This window comes from Nelumbo nucifera, chromosome 4 (assembly GCF_055504915.1).
Source record: "Nelumbo nucifera cultivar China Antique chromosome 4, China Antique-T2T, whole genome shotgun sequence".
Classification (NCBI taxonomy): Eukaryota; Viridiplantae; Streptophyta; class Magnoliopsida; order Proteales; family Nelumbonaceae; genus Nelumbo; species Nelumbo nucifera.
This window is the reverse complement of record NC_142652.1, coordinates 83,177,224-83,200,719: the sequence shown is the minus strand read 5'-3', so window position 1 is coordinate 83,200,719 and position 23,496 is coordinate 83,177,224. Positions and strand designations below refer to the sequence as shown.

The 23,496-nt window shown below is 43.7% G+C and overlaps 2 protein-coding genes across 5 annotated transcripts; one reads left to right on the top strand and one right to left on the bottom strand.

Annotated features, from left to right (window-relative positions):
- The first annotated feature begins 1,113 nt into the window (after positions 1–1,113).
- LOC104606129 (heavy metal-associated isoprenylated plant protein 35-like) lies at positions 1,114–2,798 on the top strand. Its single transcript, XM_010271188.3, has 3 exons — positions 1,114–1,327; positions 1,421–1,496; positions 1,589–2,798. The coding sequence occupies exons 1-3, from the start codon at positions 1,280–1,282 to the stop codon at positions 2,524–2,526; spliced, it is 1,062 nt and encodes a 353-aa protein (XP_010269490.1). The 5' UTR covers positions 1,114–1,279; the 3' UTR covers positions 2,527–2,798.
- A 1,466-nt stretch (positions 2,799–4,264) lies between these two features.
- On the bottom strand, positions 4,265–23,007 carry LOC104606130 (Protein phosphatase 2C family protein). 4 transcript variants are annotated; one of them, XM_088904229.1, is made up of 5 exons: positions 22,643–23,004; positions 20,012–21,209; positions 19,477–19,741; positions 19,092–19,215; positions 4,265–4,389 (listed from the first exon to the last, which is right to left on the bottom strand). In XM_088904229.1, exons 2-5 carry the CDS (start codon positions 21,197–21,199, stop codon positions 4,302–4,304), a joined length of 1,665 nt encoding a protein of 554 aa, XP_088760355.1. In that variant the 5' UTR covers positions 21,200–21,209; positions 22,643–23,004; the 3' UTR covers positions 4,265–4,301. The 4 variants fall into 4 exon arrangements, with proteins under 4 accessions (XP_088760355.1, XP_088760354.1, XP_088760356.1 ...); XM_088904228.1 differs by lacking the exon at positions 4,265–4,389 and adding an exon at positions 6,870–7,088 and having other exon boundaries at positions 22,643–23,007; XM_088904230.1 differs by lacking the exon at positions 4,265–4,389 and adding an exon at positions 18,746–18,959 and having other exon boundaries at positions 22,643–23,002.
- Positions 23,008–23,496: the final 489 nt, after the last annotated feature.

Here is a 23,496-nt window from a genome sequence, read left to right as displayed (position 1 = left end):
CACGACATGACCCATAGTTAATAATATGCATATATAATATATAATAACCTATATATATATATATATATTATACTAATTTGATTAAAATTGTAAGTCTTTCACTTTTATTTTTTTAATTTATTATTTATCTTGTTAATTTATTTTATTATTTTTTATAAAAACATCATGCCGCACACGGTCTGATATGACAATGGGCCCACCTGGGCTCATGCCATGGCACATCCAAACCCGTGTACCAGCCCGGCCAGACCCGCTACAGTGTGGGCGGTCCGCCGGGCGTCAATACACTTGTAGGTGGATTAATGCAGAATTAAAGGCAATCCTGGAACTGGAAGCAGTTTTTTCTCTGTAGATAGTAAATGGGATTCAGTGCTAATGGAGTGGAACTTGGAGCAATTTTGCAGGATTCAGGGCCTCAGGGTCAGGGGGGTAAATCTTGGATATTTTGGACAGAACTGCAGTTGTTTTTTTAAGTTTTAACAAAGTTCAAACCATATTTTCTTTATATTTGACAACAGTTGTTTCAACTTTTTTCAAGTATAGTGCCTGTCATCTGATCCAACAGCCCAATTAATTCAACCAAGAAAATAAATGGGAAAAGGAAGTACAGACTCGCATGAAGTAGGTGATAAGGACCATTTGATTTCGCCAGCCTTTTAGCCTCCTAGAAAATAGAAATTCATCCCTTTCATGGTTGGGTCCAAATTCCTAAGCAGGTTTTGGTAACGACGATGTTCACACTTTTTTACTCTTGCTTATTTTCTAAGGCTTGCATTAATTTAGATTAATATAAATGCTTTAACAGTTTCTTTACTGGTCCAGAATCTAGATTTGAGTGGGGTTTTATTTCACTAAGCCATTAAGGCATTTTAATTAATGGGTTTTATTTGCTCATTTCTTTGTTATGTGGGTTATTAAAAAAAGCTTATAATTTATTAGTCTTTTCAAAAAAAAAAAAGAGAGAAAAGAAAAAAAAGAAAAGAGAGAGAGAAGAAAAAAAAAAAAAAGAAAGGAAATAGGGTTTCTTTTGTCTTTTCGCTGGATAGTTATCCCACCAAAATACGAGCCCATTTGCCTCCTTTTAATCCCTCAAGTGTCCAGTCCCCGACCTCCACCTCGCCCCACAAGGACTCGCCTTTAACTCTTCCTTTCTCTAAAATTCTGAGCTTTGAGCGATCTCTCTTTCTCTCAACTCTCATTGTCATTGCTTCTCCTCTTAGCACCTCTCAACACCAACGCTTCTTCTTCTTCTTCTTCTTCTTCTCTCTGAAGCTCTGAGATGGCAACAGCAGCAACTGAAGAAGTTTCAGAACCCCTGAAATATAAGGTAACTTACTATCTATTATCGAAATCAATGTCCTCGTTTTCCTCAATCTTTGCTTCTGTAGTGTTTCTATGGTCGTATCCTTTTGTTTTCTAGACCCATATCTTGAAGGTATCCATCCATTGTGAAGGCTGCAAGAGAAAGGTCAAGAAGGTTCTACAGAGCATCGAAGGTACCTGTTATATTTTTGTTTTCAATCTCTCTGTTTTCTTGCTACCTTTTCTACGGTGAGTTCAGGGTTTTTTTTCTTTGCTATATTTGCAGGTGTTTATACCGTAACTATCGATTTGCAGAAACACAAAGTTGTAGTGAATGGAAACATTGACGCTGAGACCCTGATCAAGAAACTGCAGAAAACAGGGAAGCACGCAGAGCTTTGGCCTGAAAAAGCTGAGAAAAAGGATAAGAAATCTGGGAAATCGAAGAAAAACGAGCAGCAAAATGACTCAAAAAGCAATGAAAACGGCAGCCCTGACGGCCAAAAGAAACCAACACCAACAGAGGACGTGGAAGCAAAACCCACGTCCGATAAAACTACTGAAAATGGAGCTACCGTCAAAACTAACGAAGGGGGAAGCGCAACACCCGCCAAAAATGGTGGCGCCGGGCAAAACAAAGAACCGAAGTCCGACGGAAAGAAGCAGGAAAACTCGCAGTCGCAGGCGGTGGACCAGTCTCCGATTCCGTCGGCATCGACGGAAGAAAAGGGCGGTAATTGTGATGGGCCCGCCAAGAAAAGCGGTGGTGGGGAAAATGGTGGCAATGGGGGTAAAAAGAAAAAAAAGAAAGGGCAAAAGGTTAATTTTGTGGAGAACGGAGGTGAAACCGCCGGGGACACACCGACGACCAGCTCTCCGACTCCTACGGCTAGTCCTATTCCTAATGCCGCAGCCGCAGCCGCAGCCATTCCTCCAAGTAATACGGGTCCCACTAATCCGTCGACGAATCTCATCCCTCCACGCCAGCACGTATATTCGTACGTACCATATACTCATATGCCCCAACCTGTATACGCCGTAAGTTACAATACGGCGTATCCGTCGTCTAGCTCTGCTGCGTCTTACTACGTACCCCTGGCACCAGCGCAGTACACGTATACGTATACTGACGCAGGGTATTATGATGCCCCACCACCGCCACCACCATCTGATTCCTTCGAGATGTTTAGCGATGAGAATCCAAATGGATGCATGATCATGTGATGTATTCGTCGAAAATCGACGTGGACATCCACGGTACTTAGGTTATAGTTATATTAGTTTGTATGAGTGGGTTGGGTTTGGTTGGGGGGTAATTTTGTAAAAATGTACATAAAGAAGGAATTGTAGGGACTAGGGACCTGGTTATGTTTGGCCGTTCGGGGCGAATGGGTTTGCACTTTGTAGGGTTGTTCACTTGTTTGGTTAACAGAGGTACTAGCTTTGTACTTTGTGATGCCTAGAACTAGTCGTTTTTGCATTTTCAGGATTTCAAATCTCTCTCTCTCTCATACGTGAGTATGGAGCCAAACAGAAAACTGTGGCATCCCCAGCACATTTGGGTTAATTCAATATCTGTAATTTTCTGTGTATTGACCTAAATGTTTTTACCCCCATACTTGGAACTGGAATCAATGGCCACCGGTTTCTAGATCAATGGTTTGACTGTTCGGTCTAAATGAATGGTCTGTTGTAATTTAAAAAATAAATAATAATAATATATTATTAAAATATGAAAAAGGTTAAAAACCATTGTTTGGGTCGAACTAGTTGATGGTTTGACCACTGTGATTAATCGGTAGCAAACCAAATCAATGGTTTTTGGCAAAAAAAATAGGTTAAGGGTAAAATGGAACTGATTGCCTAGATGATTTCTAGGCTGAATGGTCCAACTGTCTAGGTCAACAATGGTTCAAAAACCATATTACCTCAAGCATGAATACCCCCTAACCCTTGGAGTCTGGAGATATTCTTAATGTGTGACTGCAAGGGATGTGTGTTATGAGATAAGTGTGAAGACAAATTTTGTGAGGAGGAAATCCAAACTTGTTTGTCAAGGACAAAAACAATTGCCACATGGTAAAACTAATTTTGCTGATGTATTAATTGTTTGTTCTAAGGAAAATATAAAAAAAGGTATACACAATGAATCATTGTTGGCCACCTCATAACCCTGACGAGCATCTTTGATGCATTTTGGAAATCAAAATGTATAGGTGTGTTGACGCAATTGCCTCTTTTTTTTTTTTTTTTAAAAAAAAAAAACCAGTACACACTCTTATTTGATCATGGCACTTAGCATTGGGAAACTGCAATTGGATTGTAAACTTGTTGCTGAAACTACAAATGTTAGGTTTCAGATTTTGAATGAGTTTATTTTATAAAAATTTTTCTTTCAATTAATGCTGGCTTTGAAACAAATGTTATAGCCTGTCTTCTTTAAGAGATTTTTTAACCACTTTTTATGTTTTTCTTCAAACATGGTGTGTCATTACTAATCATCAAAAAAAATATGGTGTGTTAGTACTTAATAGGGACCGGTTCTGCTACCAACACTGCTTCCAGCATAATTTATAGCCGCACATGTCAAACATGATTGTCATCTCAGAAATACCGTCCCATCAATGACAGGATACAAGTATGAAACATGTTTGGTTATAGATCATTTTGGAAGCTGTATTGATAGCATCTGATTGGTAGTAGATCCAGATTACTAGAGTCCAAATCTGTTGAGATTGGCTTCAGTCAGTGCAAGGCCGATTCGAACACTGTTTAAACAGCCTTTACATCGAACACCGGTTATTTGTATTATATGAATGGCAAGAAAAAAATGTTCAACCAAGAAAGAAAAAGGAAATCAAGTATATTACCTCAATAATTTTTGTTCTCTTTTCCTCATCAGAAAGATACCTAGATGCTGGTAGAAGGATTAATCTCTCTGGTGCACTCTGTTGTAAAGGAATCACTGATAAAAATATGAAAAAGGACCCACTTACTCTTTACCAATGATGATAATTGGTGGCCAATTCCATGACCCGAAAGAGCAGCTCTACACTGATCATCTGATTTTTCTCTGAGCCCATAAATCTACAAGTGGAAAAACCACAGAGGAACCAAGGAGTTTTGTTATTATTGATAAAGTCAAACTAAGGCCTTGATCGAATACCAATTGCACCAATTCCAGCTGCAGAAACAGTACAAAGCAATATGGTGGATCCTTCTAAAGTTAGGCAGAAATTGCAAAGAACAAATCACTTGTGTATTAATAGTAATCTCCACTAGTTCGAGTGGCCAAGCGGTTGGAAGAAAAAAGATGTTATGAGAACAAATGCATGGGATCAATATTGGACATAAAGGAAATGCTAGCTGGGTTGAAATTTGTAGGACCACTCAGAAGAGGGAAAAAGATTGATCAAGAGAATCTTACCTACAAAGGAAAATGCATAAGCATATTATTTATTTTCAATCCATCTAATGAGATGTTATCCCCCTCCTTCTGTGCAATTTCTCCCTTGGAATCAGATTCCTTCGGTTCATCCATCTAAACTGCTGACTCTCTCTAATTTTTTAAACTCCTGTCAAACGTCACACTTACTTGTTCCTACTTTATCTAAAATTTTCAATATTTTGTTGATGATCATGGGATCTAAAAGTGTTTTAGCCCTTTTGAAAGATATTTGTATTCCTCCTATTTCAGAGGTTAACTATAATATATGCTGGTCACCATGGTAGTTATTATAACAACGATGGTTCTTGACACAACCAACATATAACAGATCCATAATTTACTTAGATTGAATATGATAGGTTACTGCCTACCTCAGGGTTCCTTCGAGGGGAACCGACCTCCAGAGAGAGAGAGAGAGAAAGAGAGGAAAAGTTCTGTATTCTTATTATATTTGCTTGGTAGAAGGCACAGCTTATATAGCTGTAGCTGGCCGTTACACTGCAGAATTAACAACTCGGTTACGATCATGGAGTTAGTTGCGATTCCTTCGTTCGATGTCTGGAGCTGCTCCGGTGCTGGGCGGGGGTTCTTCTTCCGCGTGTAGACCACTGCGACTGGTGGCCGTGGCCCATTAGCATAGCGGGCTGGGCTTGGGCCAGCCTCTGGGTTCTCATCATCTCCTCCCTCCTTCAGAATGACCTTGGCCTCAAGGTCAAGATTTGGGAACTGAGTTTGCAACTCCCAGTAAGGTTCCCAAGTGACATCTGTTGTAGGTAGCCCCTCCCGCTCTACTAGAGCTTCCTAGATGACCCGCTTCCCTTTCTTAATCCATCTGAAGTCCGTAAGGCTCTTGGGTTCTGTAACTAGGCCTCCGTCATCAGTGAATGTGGGCAATGTTGGGCTGATGATGGACTGGCGGCTGGTGCATTTCTTGAGCAAGGATACATGGAAGACTGGGTGAAGGCGAGAGGAGGGGGGAAGCTCCAGTTTATAAGCAACCAGACCAATTCTTTCCAAAATCTTGTAAGGGCTGAAGTAACGGGGCCCTAATTTCGGCCAGGCCCTCTTTGTCACTGAGACTTGATGGTAGGGTTTCAGCTTCAGGTAAACATATTCCCCGACCTGATACTCTACCTCCAGTTGCTTCTTATCGTAGTTATACTTCATCCTTTGTTGGGCTCGGTTCAGGTTGAACTTAAGCTCCTGTAGTACCTCATCTCTGTTGATCAATTGCGTCTCCACGGCGACCACATTAGTGGACCCTAATTCATATGGCATGATGGCGGGAGGATCCCTTCCGTACACGGCCTTGAAGAGAGTCATGGCTGTTGCCCCTTGGTATGTAGAGTTGTACCAATACTCAGCCCAAGGTAACCACTGTGCCCATTGTCGTGGCCTGTCCCCTGTGAAACACCTCAAATATGTCTCCAAGCACCTATTTACCACCTCAGTTTGGCCATTGGATTGTGGATAACTGGTGGACCAGTATAGCTTAGTCCCCTGGAGTTGGAAATACTCCCTCCAAAATTGGCTAAGGAAGGCTGGATCCCGATCCGAAACAATCAACTTGGGAGTTCCATGTAACTTGGCGACATCTCTGAAAAAAACTTCAGCAACCATTGCAGCAGTGTAAGGGTGCGGAAGTGCTGAGAAGTGTGCATACTTGCTCAGGCGATCGATGACCACCATTATAACTGAATACCGGTTGGACTTGGGCAACCCCGTAATGAAGTCCATCGAGATCTCCTCCCATACCTGGGCGGGCATTTTGAGAGGCTGCCTGGGAGTCATACTTCTGCTGCTGACAAATAGTACAGGCAGGCACATATTGTTGGACCCTCATACCAGCCCAATAGTAGTGTGAGGACAGTCGTTTATAAGTTCTTAGAACTCCAGAGTGCTCCACTTGAGGTGAGTCATGAAATAGTTGTAAGAGAGCAGGAATGTGTTGTGAGGAGGAAGGTAAGACATACCGTCCCTTGTATAGCAGATCTGGGCCCATCATGCTGTATCCTGGTATTGTGGTGGGGTCTTGCTGATAACGGGCCCGTATCTAGGCCAATTCTGGTGCCTCACGAGCTTCCAACTTGATTGCTTCAAATAATGGGTGAATGGGTTGGGAGCTCATCAACTGATGAAACTCAATAACCTTAGAGAGGGCATCTGCTGCCTTGTTGGTGGGCCCAGGTTTGTATTCAATAGATTAGTCATACCCAATAAGCTTTGAGATCCATTTTTGCTGATCTTTTGTGTGGACCCGTTGCTCCAACAAGAACTTGAGACTCCTCTGGTCTGTTCGAATGATGAAATGCCGGCCCAATAAATAAGTATGCCATTTCTGGACGGCCAAAGCAACATCTGTTACACAGTGTATGCCCTTAGCTCCAATCAGAATGATGTACATTATGGCATTTAATGTAAATGAATAAAGTACATATTTGATTCATGTTATTATGGTGTGTTTCTATGTAATACCCTTAAACTTGACATTTATGAGGCTCGTGTTAGTTTAGAATCTTCACAACCGTTGGATAGATCTGGGGAGATTTATCTTGCCAAGGCAGACACTGATGTGCCGCCAAGTTGGTTGGGGTGGCTTGTCTCAGCTGCTAGGGTGAGACCTAAGGTGCATGCGCAGTGTAGGTTTTCTTGAAACCCTGAACCGGACCAAAATTCCAGTATTGCCCTGGACCTTGGAGATAGATGGGCAAAACTGGAATGTTACACCTGACCCCTAGACTCGATTATGATACTACACTAGGTGTCAGATTGGGTTGTCTTTGATATGCCAATCAGTGAGATCCTTAGAGGGGGTCAAAACCTGGGTATGTTGGGACAGTCTGAGAATTCATCTGAGTGGGTGATCATAGTGACAGGATCAGCCCCTTTGTCGGACAAAGTGAACGATCGGGGATGCACTCTCTCTGATGGAAACTAAAACTGTCGGCAGTTGATTTCAACCGTTGAAATTTGTTTTTGCAAAATATATTTATATAGAGATATACATATATATATATATATATATATATATATATCATGTTTGCAAAAGGTTTTAATTCCCGTGATCCATGTGAGTAGAGAGTGCAGCACTGTACCTTGCAACCGAGGGAGATGTCCTCTCTTGTCGGGCAGCGTTTGATCATTATGGGCTGAGAGGTTAAGTGTAAGACCATTGAGGGTAATACCTGATGGGCTAATCTTGCATTTGCCCACAGTCATTGGGTTTTTATAAGGTGGCTTGACCCAATGACCATTTAGTGTAAATGTTGGGCCCATTAATAACCCATGGTGATGGACTCAAGGGTTCACTGTCTCCTACAGTGAATTCGGCCAGGCCTTGTGACAAAGGCTGGGCTGAACCCATGTGTCTGATGTGTAGATCAATGTTTGGGTCCCACACCATACAAGGATAACCAACTGAGCAGTAGATTGAGGGGCTAGTGAGCACATAGACTTAATAGGGCATAAAACCCAATTTGAACTGGCTTAAAAAATTTAATTAAAAGAGGGCGGTTCTGGGATTTAGATCAGCAAATAGGATAAGGGATTATCCTTATCCACTCAAAGAGTCCAGATCCAAATAAAGATTTGGATCAAGAAACTCCTAATTTGATTAGGAAGGGTGATCTTTATCTGCAGATAAGATAAGGGATTATCCTTATCTCTTAAAGAGAGTCTAGATCCAAATATAAGATTTGGATTAGGAAACTCCTAATGGGATTAGGAAACTCCTAATGGGATTAGGAGAACATCTCTTTAAGCCTATAAATAGAAGACCAGGGCAAACCTCCAATTCATCTCACAGACTGCTGAATTACAGAGAGAGACAATACAGTTTGACTGCACTGTCTTTTTCTCTCCTACTCTTGCCGCCCTACCAGTTCTATCTCCACTAGTGGGAGTGATCAAGAACAGTTCTTGATATTGCCTTTTGGTAGAAAAGACAATCTGAAGTCGTGCTCACCTGCCCTCCATCACATTCTTGCTGAAGAATTCAGTTCTTGCAGAAGAATCGTCTTGCTGATTTTGCTTCACCTCACACCGTGTCATCTTCGGTGGAAGTAGTCTTTGGTTTTCTCCTTTGGCGTGAATACCTTCATTAGGGGTTTATTATTACTACGTATCAAGTATATCCCTCTACTCCCTTTTGGTTTCAGATATGGTCCGGTTTGGTTTCAAGATTAATCATTGAAAAGCAATTTTCTAAAATAGGGAATGTGATTCCCACATGGGAGAGAGAAAATTTTAAAATTTCGCCCAACCTTTCTGTAGGGTTCGGCCATCCATATGATAGATCTCTCATCCTTTCAACAGCCATAAGTTCCTTTACATAAGCAAAATAATTGTGGGCCTAGGCTGTCAAGGCCTTACTGTAGTAGGCAATGGGTTTTCCCTTTTGCATCAAAACTACGCCTAAGCCAGTACCCGAGGCATCACACTCTAGCACAAAGGTCTCATTGAAATCTGGTAGGGCCAGAATGGGCTGTGTGGATACGGTCCTCTTTAGGTTTTCAAAGGCCTGATGGGCTTCGGGTCCCCAGATAAAGGAATCCCGCTTCAACAACTGAGTTAATGGTGTTGCAATCAACCTGTATCCAGGAATAAAATGTCTGCAATAGCCTGTGAGACCAAGGAAACCTCTAAGAGCCTTCACTGTAATGGGGGTGGGCCAGGCCTGAATACAAGAGATCTTCTCTAGGTCGGCCATAATCTGCTCTGTTATATGGCCCAAATAATGGACCCTGGTCTGGCCAGATATGCATTTGGACAATTTGGTATAGAACCCATTCTCTCGAAATACCCCCAGAGTTCTTTCAAGATGCTGCAAGTGTGTGGGCCAATCACGACTGTAAACCAAAATATCATCAAAGAACACCAGAATGAAACGCCTTCGGAAAGGCCTAAATATGTCATTCATAATGGACTGAAAAGTAGAAGCTGCATTGGTTAGCCCAAATGACATAACCCGGAATTCATAGTGGCCATCGTGGGTGCAAAAGGCCGTCTTGGGTATGTCTTCCGGGTGGACCCTTATTTGGTGGTATCCTGATCGCAAGTCCATTTTGGAAAAGTACTGAGCTCCTCCCAATTCAACTAGAAGCTCCTCTACTACTCGAATCTAGAACCGACCCTTATTGGTAATTTTATTTAGGGCACGGTAATCCACGCAGAATCTCCAGGATCCATCTTTCGTTTTCACCAATAACATGGGAGAAGAAAACGGGCTGGTGTTCGGCTGTATGTGTCTCTTCTCCATCAGCTCCTTCACAATTTTTTCTATTTCTGTCTTTTGGTAATAGGGGTAACGATAGGGGCGTACATTAGTGGGTGCTGCCCCTGGCAGTAAGGGTATATGGTGGTCTTGTTCTCGGGCAGGGGGTAGATGATCAGGTTCCCCAAACACATCCGCATAATGGTTTAGAAGGGCTTGCAAGTTGGCCACATCTTGATCACTGAGTTGCCGATTTGGGTCTAGGCTAAGAGTTGGGCCTAGGGATTCATGACCCATATGCACGAGTGCAGGATACCCTTTTCCGTGGCCCAAATTTAATAGGGTTCTGGCATCACCCGACTTAAGGGTCGGGGGTCCAAGGCCTTGTAGATGGTAGGGAGTTCCCCCTAACTCAAAATCCATGGTCATCTGAGCCCAATTACACATTACTGGGCCTAGTTGGCGCAACCATTGAACCCCTATCACAACATCTGCCCCACTAAATTCTAGGGGATGGAGGCCCACTGTAAATTTATGGCCCTAAATGAACAACTTCTCATCTCTACAGATACCATCACATACAATTTTGTTTCCGTACGCAACATGAACAGGAAAGAAAGGATAATAGTGGACAGCCATACCTAGTTGTTGGGTCAGAATCCGAGCCACAAAGTTGAGAGTGCTGTTGCTGTCTATCAGAACAGTCACCGGGCGCCCCCAAATCTGTCCAGTAACCTTCATAGCCCCTGAGGATGCCGAACCATTTAATGCATTGAGAGATATCTCCGGATCAGTTTCAGGGATCACGGGTTCATCTTCACCAGGGGCGGGGATCTCCATTTCTCCTTCGGAATCTTCCGTTTGCAAGAGGAACACCTATTGGACTTTGCATTTATGGCCTGGGCCGAATTTCTCCTCACAATTATAAGACAAACCCTTCTCCCGTCGGGCCTGCATTTCAGCCCAGGATAGGCGTCGGAAAGGCATTTTGGGCCTCTGGGAGGTGGTTGTGTCTGGTCCGATATTGGGCCATTTGATTTGGGGGGTGAAGGCTTAAGAATCGGTCTAGTGGCCCGATTTACTCGCCTTGATCGGTCCAGACATTCTTCCCGAACCATCCCTGTTTGTTTCAACTTCGAAAGAACTTCATCCCAGTCTTCATAAGTGGTTGGCCCGAAGCATACACAGAGAGCGTCGGTGAAGTCTTGCCACGAGAGTTGTGAGCACGATCTCCGGAATCATTGGAACCAGAGGATGGCGTCGCCGTCGAGATGGAATGAGGCGACAATTACCCGCTGATGACCAGGGGTCTCATGATATTCAAAGTACTACTTCGCCTTGAAGATCCACGGAATGGGGTCTCCTCCAGAAAACACCGGAAAGTCGAGCTTAGCATATCGTCCCCTTAAGTTCCCGGACATCTTCCTCTGCTGCTGCTAGACGCCCCAGTTCATTGTCCTTTCTCGCCGCTACTACGGACAACACCTCCTTCAACTCCTTCAGTTCCGACGTCACCTGGTGCATGTCGACTTCCAAGCGATCCATCTGATCGTCTAAATAAGCTGATTGAGTGTTAGGCATGGTGAAACGAAGAAGCTTTGATACCAGATGATAGGTTACTGCCTATCTCAGGGTTCCTTCGAGGGGAACCGACCTCTAGAGAGAGAGAGAGAAAGAGAGGAAAAGTTCTGTATTCTTATTATATTTGTTTGGTAGAGGGCACAACTTATATAGCTGTAGCTGGCCATTACACTGCAGAATTAACAACTCAGTTGGTTACGATCATGGAGTTAGTTGTGATTCCTTCGTTCGTGGTCTGGAGCTGCTCCAATGCTGGGTGGGGGTTCTTCTTCCGTGTGTACACCATCGTGACTGGTGGTCATGGCCCATTAGCATAGCGGGCTGGGCTTGGGCCAGCCTCTGGGTTCTCATCAGAATACTTGAGTAAATAATTACTAATAAATTACTAATTTAAGTAGATTGAAAATTTTAGGAGTAAACATGCTAATTTACCAAGGTCAACAACAAGGACTACAACTGTTGTGAACATTGGCTTCCAGAAAATTGACTTATTGCACAGGGCAAAAGGGCTGTTGGTTCCATTGGTTCTACCCAACCTAGCATCTTGAGGAGGGGGTGGGGGTTACTCCGAAGAACCCCTGGTATAAATCTCCCTCAGATCCTAGATTCCATTTTTAGTCATGGCTCATAACTTGTAAACATACAAGGGTATCCAAAAAACTGATACTAGACCCTGACATGCCTGTACAGCTGAAATAATTTGAGCTCATAAGCATAGAGCATTGTTTTAAAAGGGGGTGTGAGGTGGAGTACTAGGTCTTCTGATGCATGAGGTGTAAGTGAGACCTAAGCCTCAAGAGATAGAGATCTCACTTTTAAAGACAAAAACACAAGTTTATAAAAATATGTACATGAGAGGACCATTGTTATGGGCCTGGGCGTAGGATCTCGTCACAGGTCGGTCCACGAGAAGAAAGCCCTGCTTTCCCTTGCGCCTTCCCTTGCGTGCAGAACCTATTGTGGAGAACCGAATGGGTGATTTGTCCAAGAGACCACCCGAACTCTTCGAATGGGTGATTTGTCCAAGAGACCACCCGAACTCTCCTCACTCTTCTCTTGACTGGAAAACTGAATGTCTTTACTTCAACTCGTAGCTCCTTAAATAGAAAATTACAGAAGGAAATTCCTTGTTGGATTCGGCTAGGCTAGGGTAATTCAACTCAAACTCAAACTCCTAATTACCTACTCTTAATGGTAACACAACTCTTACTTAAGAAGATAAGATAAGGATAAGGGATAAGGGATGGTGTAGCTGGCGGCGAGTTGGTGAGCAGAGCTGATGTGGTAAGATAAGTGTGGACCCACCCTGATGAGCTGTCATGTGGGCCCCGCCCTACTGCTGCTGCCGGGCGGTGCGCGCGTCTCGCAGTGCTGCTGTCGTGCGGTGCGTGCTGCTGTCTAGTGCTGCTGTTGTGTGGTGCGTGTTGCTGCCTAGTGCTGCTGCCGTGCGGTGCGTGCTCTGCGCTGTCGGGCGGTGCGTGCTGCTGCCTATGACTGTGCCGCAGTGCACTGCCGGGCGGTGTGTCCATAACATCACACCCCTCCTGGACTACGAGCTTGTCCTCAAGCTCGAATTGGGTGTCGAAAACACCGTCAAAGGAATCCTGGATAGGTGGAATGGCTTTGCCCTCCTGGATCGGGTTCCCATGGAGGGGGTTCATCCTCATCTTCCTCTTGTTTCACCAGGAGGCAGAAAAGTCTCTTGCACTTGTGCCCTGCTGAATAGAGTTCATCGCAATTAAAACATTGCCCCCTCGCCCTGCGTTCTGCCATCTTAGCCCTAGACAAGTGCTTAATAGGGGGTGCACCGATGCTGCTCCCCACACTGGATGCTAATCTGGAATTGGTGCTCGTCTCTGGCTTCCGTTCTGGGCTGGCTGCTGGATATGGAGCCATTCCGAGTGGTTCCCTGTTGGCTGCCAGCGAAGGCTCTCCTCCAGTAGGCTTCGGGTTTGTCCAAGCCGCTGCTGAGCATCCCATGCTGGACGGCCCTCAGCTAATCTGCAGTTTGCGCTCGAAGGCTCGGGCTAAATTCATTGCCGTGACCAGGTTAGGCAGGCTCTGCATCTCTACATCAACTCTCAGGGGTTCGGCTAGACCAGCTGTGAACATATCCACCTGCTGGTCTGGGCGTACTGAAGAGGCCCTGGCGAGAAGGGTCTGGAACTACCGCTAATACTCTGCTACGGTCCCGGTCTGCTTGAGGTTAATGAGTTCCCCCAAGGGGTTGCTTGTTAATGGGGGTCCGAACCGAAGGAGGCAGTACGACTTGAGCTGATCCCAACTAAGACCTAGTTCCTCCTGCTCCACTCAATAGAACCAGAGCTGCGCTTCTTCGGTCAGGTGGAACGCGGCCAGGCTGACCTTGTCCTTCTCCTCCGTGCGCTGATTACGGAAGAATTGCTCACAGCGGTACAGCCATCCCACTGGGTCGCCGCTACTGCTGTATGAGGGAAACTCCAAATGGCTATACTTGGGAATAACTGCGGCTATCGGGGCAGTGATCTGCTGTTCGCTGGATGCCTCTGCCCAGTCCGAATGGCGACTGTTTGTGTTGGCGATTCCCTCAAAACTCCTTTCTTTGTTGGTGAGGAATGCTTCCAGCAGGCGTCGTAGCTCCCAGACATCTTCCTTGACTTCACGAACCTCCATGTTAGTTTCTGCTAGACTATGTTCCAATTCGTGGACCTTGGATGATAGTTGCTCCATATCACCCATGATGTTTGGCTCTGATACCAGAATGTTATGGGCCTGGGCGTAGGATCTTGTCATGGCTCGGTCCACGGGAAGAAAGCCCTACTTTCCCTTGCGTGCAAAACCTATTGTGGAAAACCGAATGGGTGATTTGTCCAAGAGACCACCCGAACTCTCCGAATGGGTGATTTGTTCAAGAGACCACCCGAACTCTCCTCACTCTTCTCTTGACTGGAAAACTGAATGTCTTTACTTCAACTCGTAGCTCCTTAAATAGGAGATTATATAAGGAAATTCCTTGTTGGATTCAGCTAGGCTAGGGTAATCCAACTCAAACTCAAACTCCTAATGGTAACACAACTCTTACTTAAGAAGATAAGATAAGATAAGGGATAAGGGATAAGGGATAAGGGATGGTGTAGCTGGCGGCGAGTTGGTGAGCAGAGCTGATGTGGTAAGATAAGTGTGGACCCACCCTGATGAGCTATCGTGTGGGCCCCGCCCTACTGCTGCTGTTGGGCGGTGCTCGCGTCTCGCAGTGCTGCTGCCGTGCGGTGCGTGTTGTGCGCTGCCGGGCGGTGCATGCTGCACGCTGCCAGGCGGTGCGTGCGGCGCGCTGCCGGGCTGCTGTGCGTGCTGCTGCCTATGACTGCGCCGCAGTGTAACAAGTGTTCTCTTCGCCGCGCCATCAAGTGCCAACCATTGTGCCTACAGCCGCCACTTCAGCGTCCAAGTGTGTGTCATGGGTGGGCTATGCATGTACTTTTGTATGGGGGATTGCCAATGGCATTATTGTAATACTGTAGTATGCTTTTTCACCTTTTTGATGTTTCTTATTGTCACTCCCCCAAAAGCTTAACGTACTCTTTGAGGGGAGGTAGGTAGTCGAGTGAGCTCATAAGCGTGTAAAGGTTAAGCACGAGATCCCCTCGACACTGTACTGTGTGCTTGTGCTTACCACTGAATAATGCAATACAAATAGCCTTTTGCTAATTCGTGTGCCATCTTGTTGCCTTTTGTGTGTGTTTGCTTTGTTGCGTAGGCTTACTCGTCCCTTTCGAGTGCTGCACGGGGCCCCAACGATTAACCCCATGACAGTTGGTATCAGAGCAGGAGCTCTTTTTAAGCCATTCGACCCGCGATGTGAGTTTCAGCATGAAGCACAACAGGGACATCGTGGAGGAGATCGAGCATGGACTCTCCAAATCCAATGAGGCTGATGATGCGCCCGCCGATGACATCGGCAAGGACAAGGAACCAAAGCCTAGCAAATGTGACAAATCTTCCAACAAGCATGCAGCCGTTGAGTTGCGCATGCTGCGTTGCGAAGCCACCGTAGGTGAGATGCGAGACTCGATAGACGAGCTACATCAAAACATGGAAGCCATGGACAACACACTGGTCGAGATTGAAGGTCGCTTGAGTGGAGTCGTGGACGAGGTCCGAGACATAATCAATGGCACGCTCAAGCAAATTTGCAGCACTGCGCGCCATCAAGAAGCAAGCTCCTCCAACTCGCAGGTCCAAGACAGGCTTGACAGTTTTCAAGCCCAGCTCAATGAGATGAAGAACGAGTGGGCAACGTGGAGAAGAAGCACCTCCACATCAATGGCCGTCCAGGCCCAACTAGATGAAATGAGAGCAGAGTGGGACTCAATGAAGTCCGCCGCATGTGCCTCCTCCGACACCCAAGCTCAGTTAGAGGAGCTCAAAGCAGAATGTGCAATCTTGAAGAGGGTCGTCGCTAATCCAGCCAGCACTTCCTTTGCACATACTCCCTCCCACATCAAGATTAGGGAGCCAACTCCCTATTCGGGTACTCGCAATGCACGAAGCTCGACAACTTCCTATGGCAAATGGAACAGTACTTTGCCGCCGCCAATGTGACTGATGAAATGACTCAGGTATGTACTGCTACTATGTATTTGACTGATGTCGCTATGTTGTGGTGGCGCAGAAGGTGTGTTGATATAGAACGTGGTACGTGTGTTATCCGTACCTGGGCTGACTTTAAAAGAGAGCTAAAGAGACAGTTCTACCCAGAGAACGTGGAATACCTCGCTCGTCGCAAGATGAAGACTCTCAAGCACGACGACTCCCTCCATGACTATGTCAAAGAGTTTTCAGCCCTCACATTAGAAGTCACCGATATGTCAGACAAGGACTTATTGTTCAACTTCATGGATGGCCTAAAGCCTTGCTCGAGCTTAAACGATGCAATGTTCAGGACCTTGCCTCCGCCATGGCCGTGGCTGAACAACTTAGTGAACGGAGACTGTCGGATGACAAAGGAAGCAGACCAGCCAGCCCGCGTACCATACATTCGAGTGGGGGAGATAGACAACCAAGTCCCCCGAAAGAGAAGCCACCCTTCAACCACAAACCGGTCGAGCACCACAAAGGGAAGCAGCCACAAGGAAGTCAAAGCCACTACAACAATAGATATCAAGGGAGACCAAGCCGTCCTCCCATTTGCTACATTTGTGGGGAGGAGCACTTCACCAGAAATTGCCCAAAGCGAGCAAAGCTAAATGCCCTCATTGCCAAACTAAGTGATGATGAGCAGAGTGATGGGGAACGGAGTACCCAGGCGCCAAGAGTGGGCGCCCTCCAACTTTTCAATGCCATGATGAAGAAAGGGGCTACCTCCAAACAGCCCTCCTCAGTCAAGAGAGGACTTAGGTATGTTGATGTAACCATTGGCAGGAGGCCAACCAGGGCCCTAGTTGACACAGAGGCCACTCACAACTTCATATCCATTGCAGAGGCCAAGAGACTTAATTTGGTCGTTTCCAAAGAGCCTGGCTGGCTCAAAGCAGTTAACACAGGTGCCAAACCTACTGAAGGCATGGCTCGCCGAGTAAGACTACAACTCGACACCTGGGATGGAGAGATTGACCTCTCCGTCGTCCACATAGATGATTTTGATATTGTCCTTGGAATGGACTTCATGATACAAGCAAAAGCAGCACCGGCGCCTCACCTCAACACCCTGATGATCTTGGACGAGCAGTCACCTTGCATTGTTAACATGATCGCCACCGCCAGCACCAAGAAGAAGCACGTCTCTGCCTTGCAACTCCAATACCACCCACCACCATTGATGGCAGAGAGATCTACAACAACCACCATTGCAACCAGAAGTGATCGCAGCAACTTTGGGAAAAAGTCAGCGCCAGTGTCAATGCCTGTACTAACACAACAACAGCAGCGGAAGCCACCTTTGCAGCAGAAGCCGCACACACCCACAATTGATGGGCCCAACAGAAGACCCAAGGCCGTGTCAAACTTTGCCCACACCTACTACCACAACCATCGGGGAGAGCGAGTGCCACCCAAGCCATTTAGGGACCACATTCACATCATCCCTCAAGATAAATCCCGTAGTAGCCTTGTGAGTCACCCTTGGAGAAAAATGCATGGGAACCAACACTATAACAATCCAAAATACCATTTTGACCCAGCCTTGGCCACCAACTTTCCTACCACCATCAGGAACAAGCCAAAATCCTACCTTGAAGCAGCTAGGCAGGGACTTAACTTAGGGACTAGCCATAGGTTTTCCCTCCATCAAGAACATCCACTAGCAATCTACCCAACCTACTATCTGGGCCTTGGAAGAAACCCGGTTTGTGGAGCAGTCGAAGAACCTTCCTTCACCAACAACAAGTTCAAGCCTCAAGCAGAAGCTAGTCTTCGAGGATGAAGACTGAATTGAGTGGGGGAGACTGTAACAAGTGTTCTCTTCGCCGCGCCATCAAGTGCCAACCATCGTGCCTATAACCGCCACTCTAGCGTCCAAGTGTGTGTCATGGGTGGGCTATGCATGTACTTTTGTATGGGGGATTGCCAATGGCATTATTGTAATACTGTAGTATGCTTTTTCACCTTTTTGATGTTTCTTATTGTCACTCCCCCAAAAGCTTAACGTACTCTTTGAGGGGAGGTAGGTAGTCGAGTGAGCTCATAAGCGTGTAAAGGTTAAGCACGAGATCCCCTCGACACTGTACTGTGTGCTTGTGCTTACCACTGATTAATGTAATACAAATAGCCTTTTGCTAATTCGTGTGCCATCTTGTTGCCTTTTGTGTGTGTTTGCTTTGTTGCATAGGCTTATTCGTCCCTTTCGAGTGCCGCACGGGGCCCCAACGATTAACCCCGTGACAGCAGTGCGCTGCCGGGCCGTGTGTCCATAACAACCATTGTATAAACAAATCCATCAAGGCTGTTAGGATGCTTCTAATGTAAAGCAAAACACTAAAAGGGTGTTATCAAAAGTTACTTAAACAGAATACTTACTAATACATACAAAATACTTGAATTGATTCTTAATCGGTAAACAGATCACTTTACATAAAGTATCTCAATGTGTGAGCATGTCCCTTTGTACTTTTAGGTGTGAACCTCAAGGTGTGAGCCTCACATGCCTTTTAAAACACTGGCATACACACTATAGAGATCATGTATTTCAGGAAGCTGACAGAATGTCATCACATAATCATGGAATGTAGCAACAATAAAAAGAAGATATTCTTTAATACTTAAAAACTGTCTGAAGCAGGAACCTTAAAGGTCTACCACCCAAATTTCAAAGTATAGGATTGAGTCAAGTTCTTAATGATAACATATGGCCACAGATTGGCATAATATACAAACTATGAAACTTTTCAAGAGCTAATAATTGCCGTTTCACTTACAAATTGACATAACCTTGTAAGTTGACTGGCACATAGACAAGGAACAATATGTGAGTTTTCAGCAAGAAAAAAAAAAAACTGTACATGCAAAGAAATGCTAGACAATTGAAATCTAAAGTTAAAACTACATGACTTTCTCTCTAACATGCGATCTTACACATAAGTTGATGCTGTTGATGTGCGCTGGTTGCTCCCAAGGATGATTACAATTACAGTCACATCATCATGATATTTCCGTCTCCTGCCAGCAGGAATTCTCATTAGCTCTTCTGTGCTGAAACCTGCAAGAGATAAGATAAGTATTGGATTAGAGATGACTTGTTTATACAATAACATTTTAAAACAAGTAGATTGAAGAGAGAAGCAGTCACTTAGACTTAATAGGGATGTTTCGATCCCTAGCTTTTGGCACAGAGTGCTATATGCCTTCAATTTTTTAGTCAGTTGAGAGGCTGATTGATACTAAATAGAATTGGATCTCTCTCTCTTTACAATACACATACACACCCCTAAATCAAAGAAATATATCATTGTGATTCTACCTGCATTACTAGCTGCTCTTAGTATAAGCTGCTCTAGCAAGAATTTTGCTGGATCACCAGACGGATTTCTAAAAATATAGGCATCTACAAGCTCTACAGCCTCATCATTGCTGAAAAAGTCGAACAAACCATCGCTTCCAACAATTACAAAGTGATCATCCTTTGAGATTCTATGAATGTTCAGTGATGGTTGTGTGGAGATATATGGTGGACTGAGTAGGTCTCGGACTTGCAGAATGCCCATTAAAGCATCATTTAGTTTTTTCTGCAGAAATCAATATGTTAATACTGGGAATTGTATAAGGAAAACTAATTTGGCAATTCTAGGGATAACATAGAAAAACGCAAAGGGACATATCAAACACAAGGGAGTTCCCCCAATTGTGGTTATCTATATTTTATAATTCTAAAGATTGACACAATTGTCTATCTTCCAACGGTCTATACTACACCTAGTTTGTTTCTTCCCTAATATTGTATTTTCTCATAAAACACAAACATTTTTGATACAATTTATAAGAACAAAACTGGTTACCCTTTTCAAATAACCAACTCCAAATGCACGAGTTAGCTTCAATTTTCCTTTCACTTTTCCAGCTACAATTGTTGTGGGGTCATCTGTATGATCATTAAGAATCTGCTTTCGTTCTACCTCATTATCAACAGTATGAATATCAGTAAGCTGGACAGCCACCAAACTTTTAGTTCCATTCATTTCGCTGCCCTGTCCATATGTTGCCAATACAGCCCTGCTGTCACCTAAATTGAGTGTATATAGATCTTTCTCATGAAGAAGAAGAACCAAAACGGAGGATCCAACACATACTAAATCAGGTCGGTCCTCCATTTCCTGCTCAACCATGTATAAAAAATCATTCTCAGCCTGGCTTAGAGCACATTGGAGACCATTGAGAATCCCCTGCTTAAATGAATCATATGAGACTCCTGTGCTGACAAATGGAGCTTCCTCAGTGACAATGTTAACTCTTGGATCCATTGCAAGAATTCTTGAAGCAGTTTTTTCCTCAGGGCTATTATAACCATCCTCTAGAAAATATTGAAGGTAACCATCTGAAGATGTAACACCTTCCTGCTTTGGTTTCCATTCCAATTGATTTAAGTATAAACCAATGGTCTCATAAAATGTTCCAGCCAGAAAGTCAGCTGCATCCCGACCATTGAACCCATCATATATAGCACAGAAGAGCCACCCATTTTCTTCAGAGCAAACAGCTTGAACTCTATCTTCACCAGCAGCTCCACCTGCCACTTGAACTTCCATAGCATTGAAGAAACCTTCACTTCTTGAAGGAGCACTCATGGATTTCAATGTACTTGAATCCCATTCAGAAGCTTCGCTTTGAGTAGAAATGCTGCAACTCAAGGTTGATCCACTACTCTGAAGAGAAGTTGATAAAATATCTAACCTGGAAAGGGATGGTGAAGAGGGAAAGCTCCTGAATGATTTGGGAGAGTCCAAACTTGGAAGTATTTCTTCTCCAATGAGACCATTGCAAATATTTGTGTTTGCCAATGTGGCATTAGCACTTAGGGCAGCACCAGATAAGCAAGAGAAAGAGCTACTGCGCCTTCGGAGTTTGGATTCAGATGGGATTTCATATCCATTGTAAACTTCAACAGGTTTCCTTTCTTTTCTATTGCATTGGTAGCCAAAGCTAACTTTGAGTTCTCCCTCTGGCCTAATAATGGATTTCCCTGACATGATTTTTTAGCTGAAAGAGAAAAAAATGCATTCTTTAATAAGTGAATAAAAAGAGCCAATAAACACAAGTACAGTTTCTACTCCTCTGTTTAATAAAATTTGTTTCAAGATAAAGAGTTTATACACCAACCAAGGATAAGCCACAATATGAACTAGTAACACATTGACCCTTGTTCCAAAAGCCAGCATTAGGCTATTGGATGGGTGCAGAACAGAATGCTGCTTTGTAATATATCAAATCAATTTTCCAACCATAAATTAAAACAATATATTGTATGAGATGTCCAAATAGTGCATCTGTAATTGTTACTCCTAAAAGCCGAACAGGGAATGCAAGGGCTGGATAGGAAAGCTAGCTGCAATTCCAGCTGCTCTGGCATATGGAATGATTAGTGAGCATGTGGGAATGAGTATGTGGTACCATACTAGAGATCGTTGACATGTCTGAGCAGAGATCAAATTCATTGTGGATACACACAATGAAGGGATATTATCTTGTGCCTTTCCAGGTGCAATTGACAAGACTGAAAAAAATTGAAACTTGATATGTTATTATCTTGTGCCTTTCCTAAATGCTGTATGGTGCTTGAAATAGATACTACATTCAGTTAGCTAACTTGAGATTCTTAAGTACTAAAAAGACTATTCAATTATCAATTAGAACAAAAACTACCACTTAGTTCACAAAGGAAGAAATCAAGTAAGAAAGAACAAGTAAATTACCAAATGGAATGGAATGGTAAAACAGGATTCATGTAACTGATCCCATATAGTTGGAATAAGGCTTGGATGGTGATGATTGATGATGAAGAAATCAAGTAAATTACCAAAATAGGAAGTAATCAGCTAGGTGTTAGCTGCAAAAATGCAGGCCTAAGACAACAATTAACAGGTAACAAATACAGATTAATGGATGTCAAAAGTTCCTAATCCATTTTCAAAATGAGAGCTAAACTTATCCCCTTAATCTCTCAATTCAACTAGGCCTTATTCCAACAATATGGGGAATGCTCCACCATTCCACTCTGCTCAATGTCATCCCCTTAGACTGAATAAATATTAAAGAAATAAAAAGAAAGAAAGAAAGAATCCCAACAAGTGAAAGTGCCATACAAAAAAAAAAAAAAAAAAAAAAAAATGGAACCACATCTCTACGTTCCCGAATAACAAGGGAATCTTTTATTACCTATTATTCTTCAGAAACATAAAAAGCTTCTCACAAGGAGAACAACCAACCCTGATGAGTTGGAAGTACACTCCAGGGTAACTTCTTAGCTCAATTTTTCATTAGTTAACATGGTATAGTATCAATTATCATCAACTATATCTGGCGGGCATACCCATAAAGAAGTTCGAAAATGAATCAGATTGATATAAAGAAATCGTAAAGATAGAACAAACTAGTTAATCAACCGGAGAGAGAGAGAGAGAACACCAATTCACCTTCTGCTTCTCCAACAACGGCTCACTACTACTGTCTGGAACACAGGAACGAAGAACTGCAGAATCTGAAGACAATCTGGCAGATTTACTGGATTAGTTTATGAGCAACGTTGGCGATTTGAAAGTGTGTAGTTTCACACAGTGAAGAAGCAATGTCGACCCAAAGACAAGAATGGAATATCTGGAGACAAGCCGAACTTGACGAGGTTTCATCTGTTTTTTGTTTTGGCCGCTTTTTTTATTTCAATGGACGATTGGAATGCTTCCAAGATTCCTTTGCTAAATGTAACAGAATCTCTAGGGATTGCGCATTTAAACTTCGATGTGTGTGACTGTAATTTCGGGCATTGTCGAGTAAGAAACTAAGAATGACAGTAGGCTACAAATTGGACTAATCGTTTCCTTTAATAACGAAATGCCCTCCGTCAGATTATGGCCTTTGTGTGGCTGTTTTAAAATACAAAAGAGAAATACGGCCCAAATGGGCTTAAAGGAGGAATTATTAGCTGCTATCTGGTCGGAGGAATTGTGTCCGACCAGCATTTCATTTAAAATTTAGCCTTTAAAAGTTGAGTTAGGGTTTAGTTCAAATACCCTTTGATAGAAGACTATATTATATTACCTCAAATATGTACAGTACAAATATGTAAAGTGCAAAACCTTACCTTTTGTATTGTTTCGTTTGTATTCATATTGTATATATTTGTATTCTTTCGATACTGTGCCTAAGGATCAGTTTAGAAAGACTATAAATACAAATATGTATACTGCAAAACTGAGCCTTGTGTTTTAAACTATTTGATGTGTATTTACATTGTACATATTTACATTTGTACTCCTCCCAAACCAAGTCT

Excerpts from the sequence above, each read along its gene's own strand:
- LOC104606129 (XM_010271188.3), top strand. The coding sequence starts at position 1,280 with ATGGCAACAGCAGCAACTGAAGAAGTTTCAGAACCCCTGAAATATAAG. Across the intron at positions 1,328-1,420 it reads CAGAACCCCTGAAATATAAG|ACCCATATCTTGAAGGTATC; the intron begins GTAACTTACTAT and ends TTTGTTTTCTAG. Across the intron at positions 1,497-1,588 it reads GGTTCTACAGAGCATCGAAG|GTGTTTATACCGTAACTATC; the intron begins GTACCTGTTATA and ends CTATATTTGCAG.
- LOC104606130 (XM_088904228.1), bottom strand. The coding sequence starts at position 21,199 with ATGTCAGGGAAATCCATTATTAGGCCAGAGGGAGAACTCAAAGTTAGC. Across the intron at positions 19,216-19,476 it reads AAGAGCAGCTAGTAATGCAG|GTTTCAGCACAGAAGAGCTA; the intron begins GTAGAATCACAA and ends TATCTCTTGCAG. Across the intron at positions 7,089-19,091 it reads TCAACAGCATCAACTTATGT|AAATGGCATACTTATTTATT; the intron begins GTAAGATCGCAT and ends TTGGCCGTCCAG.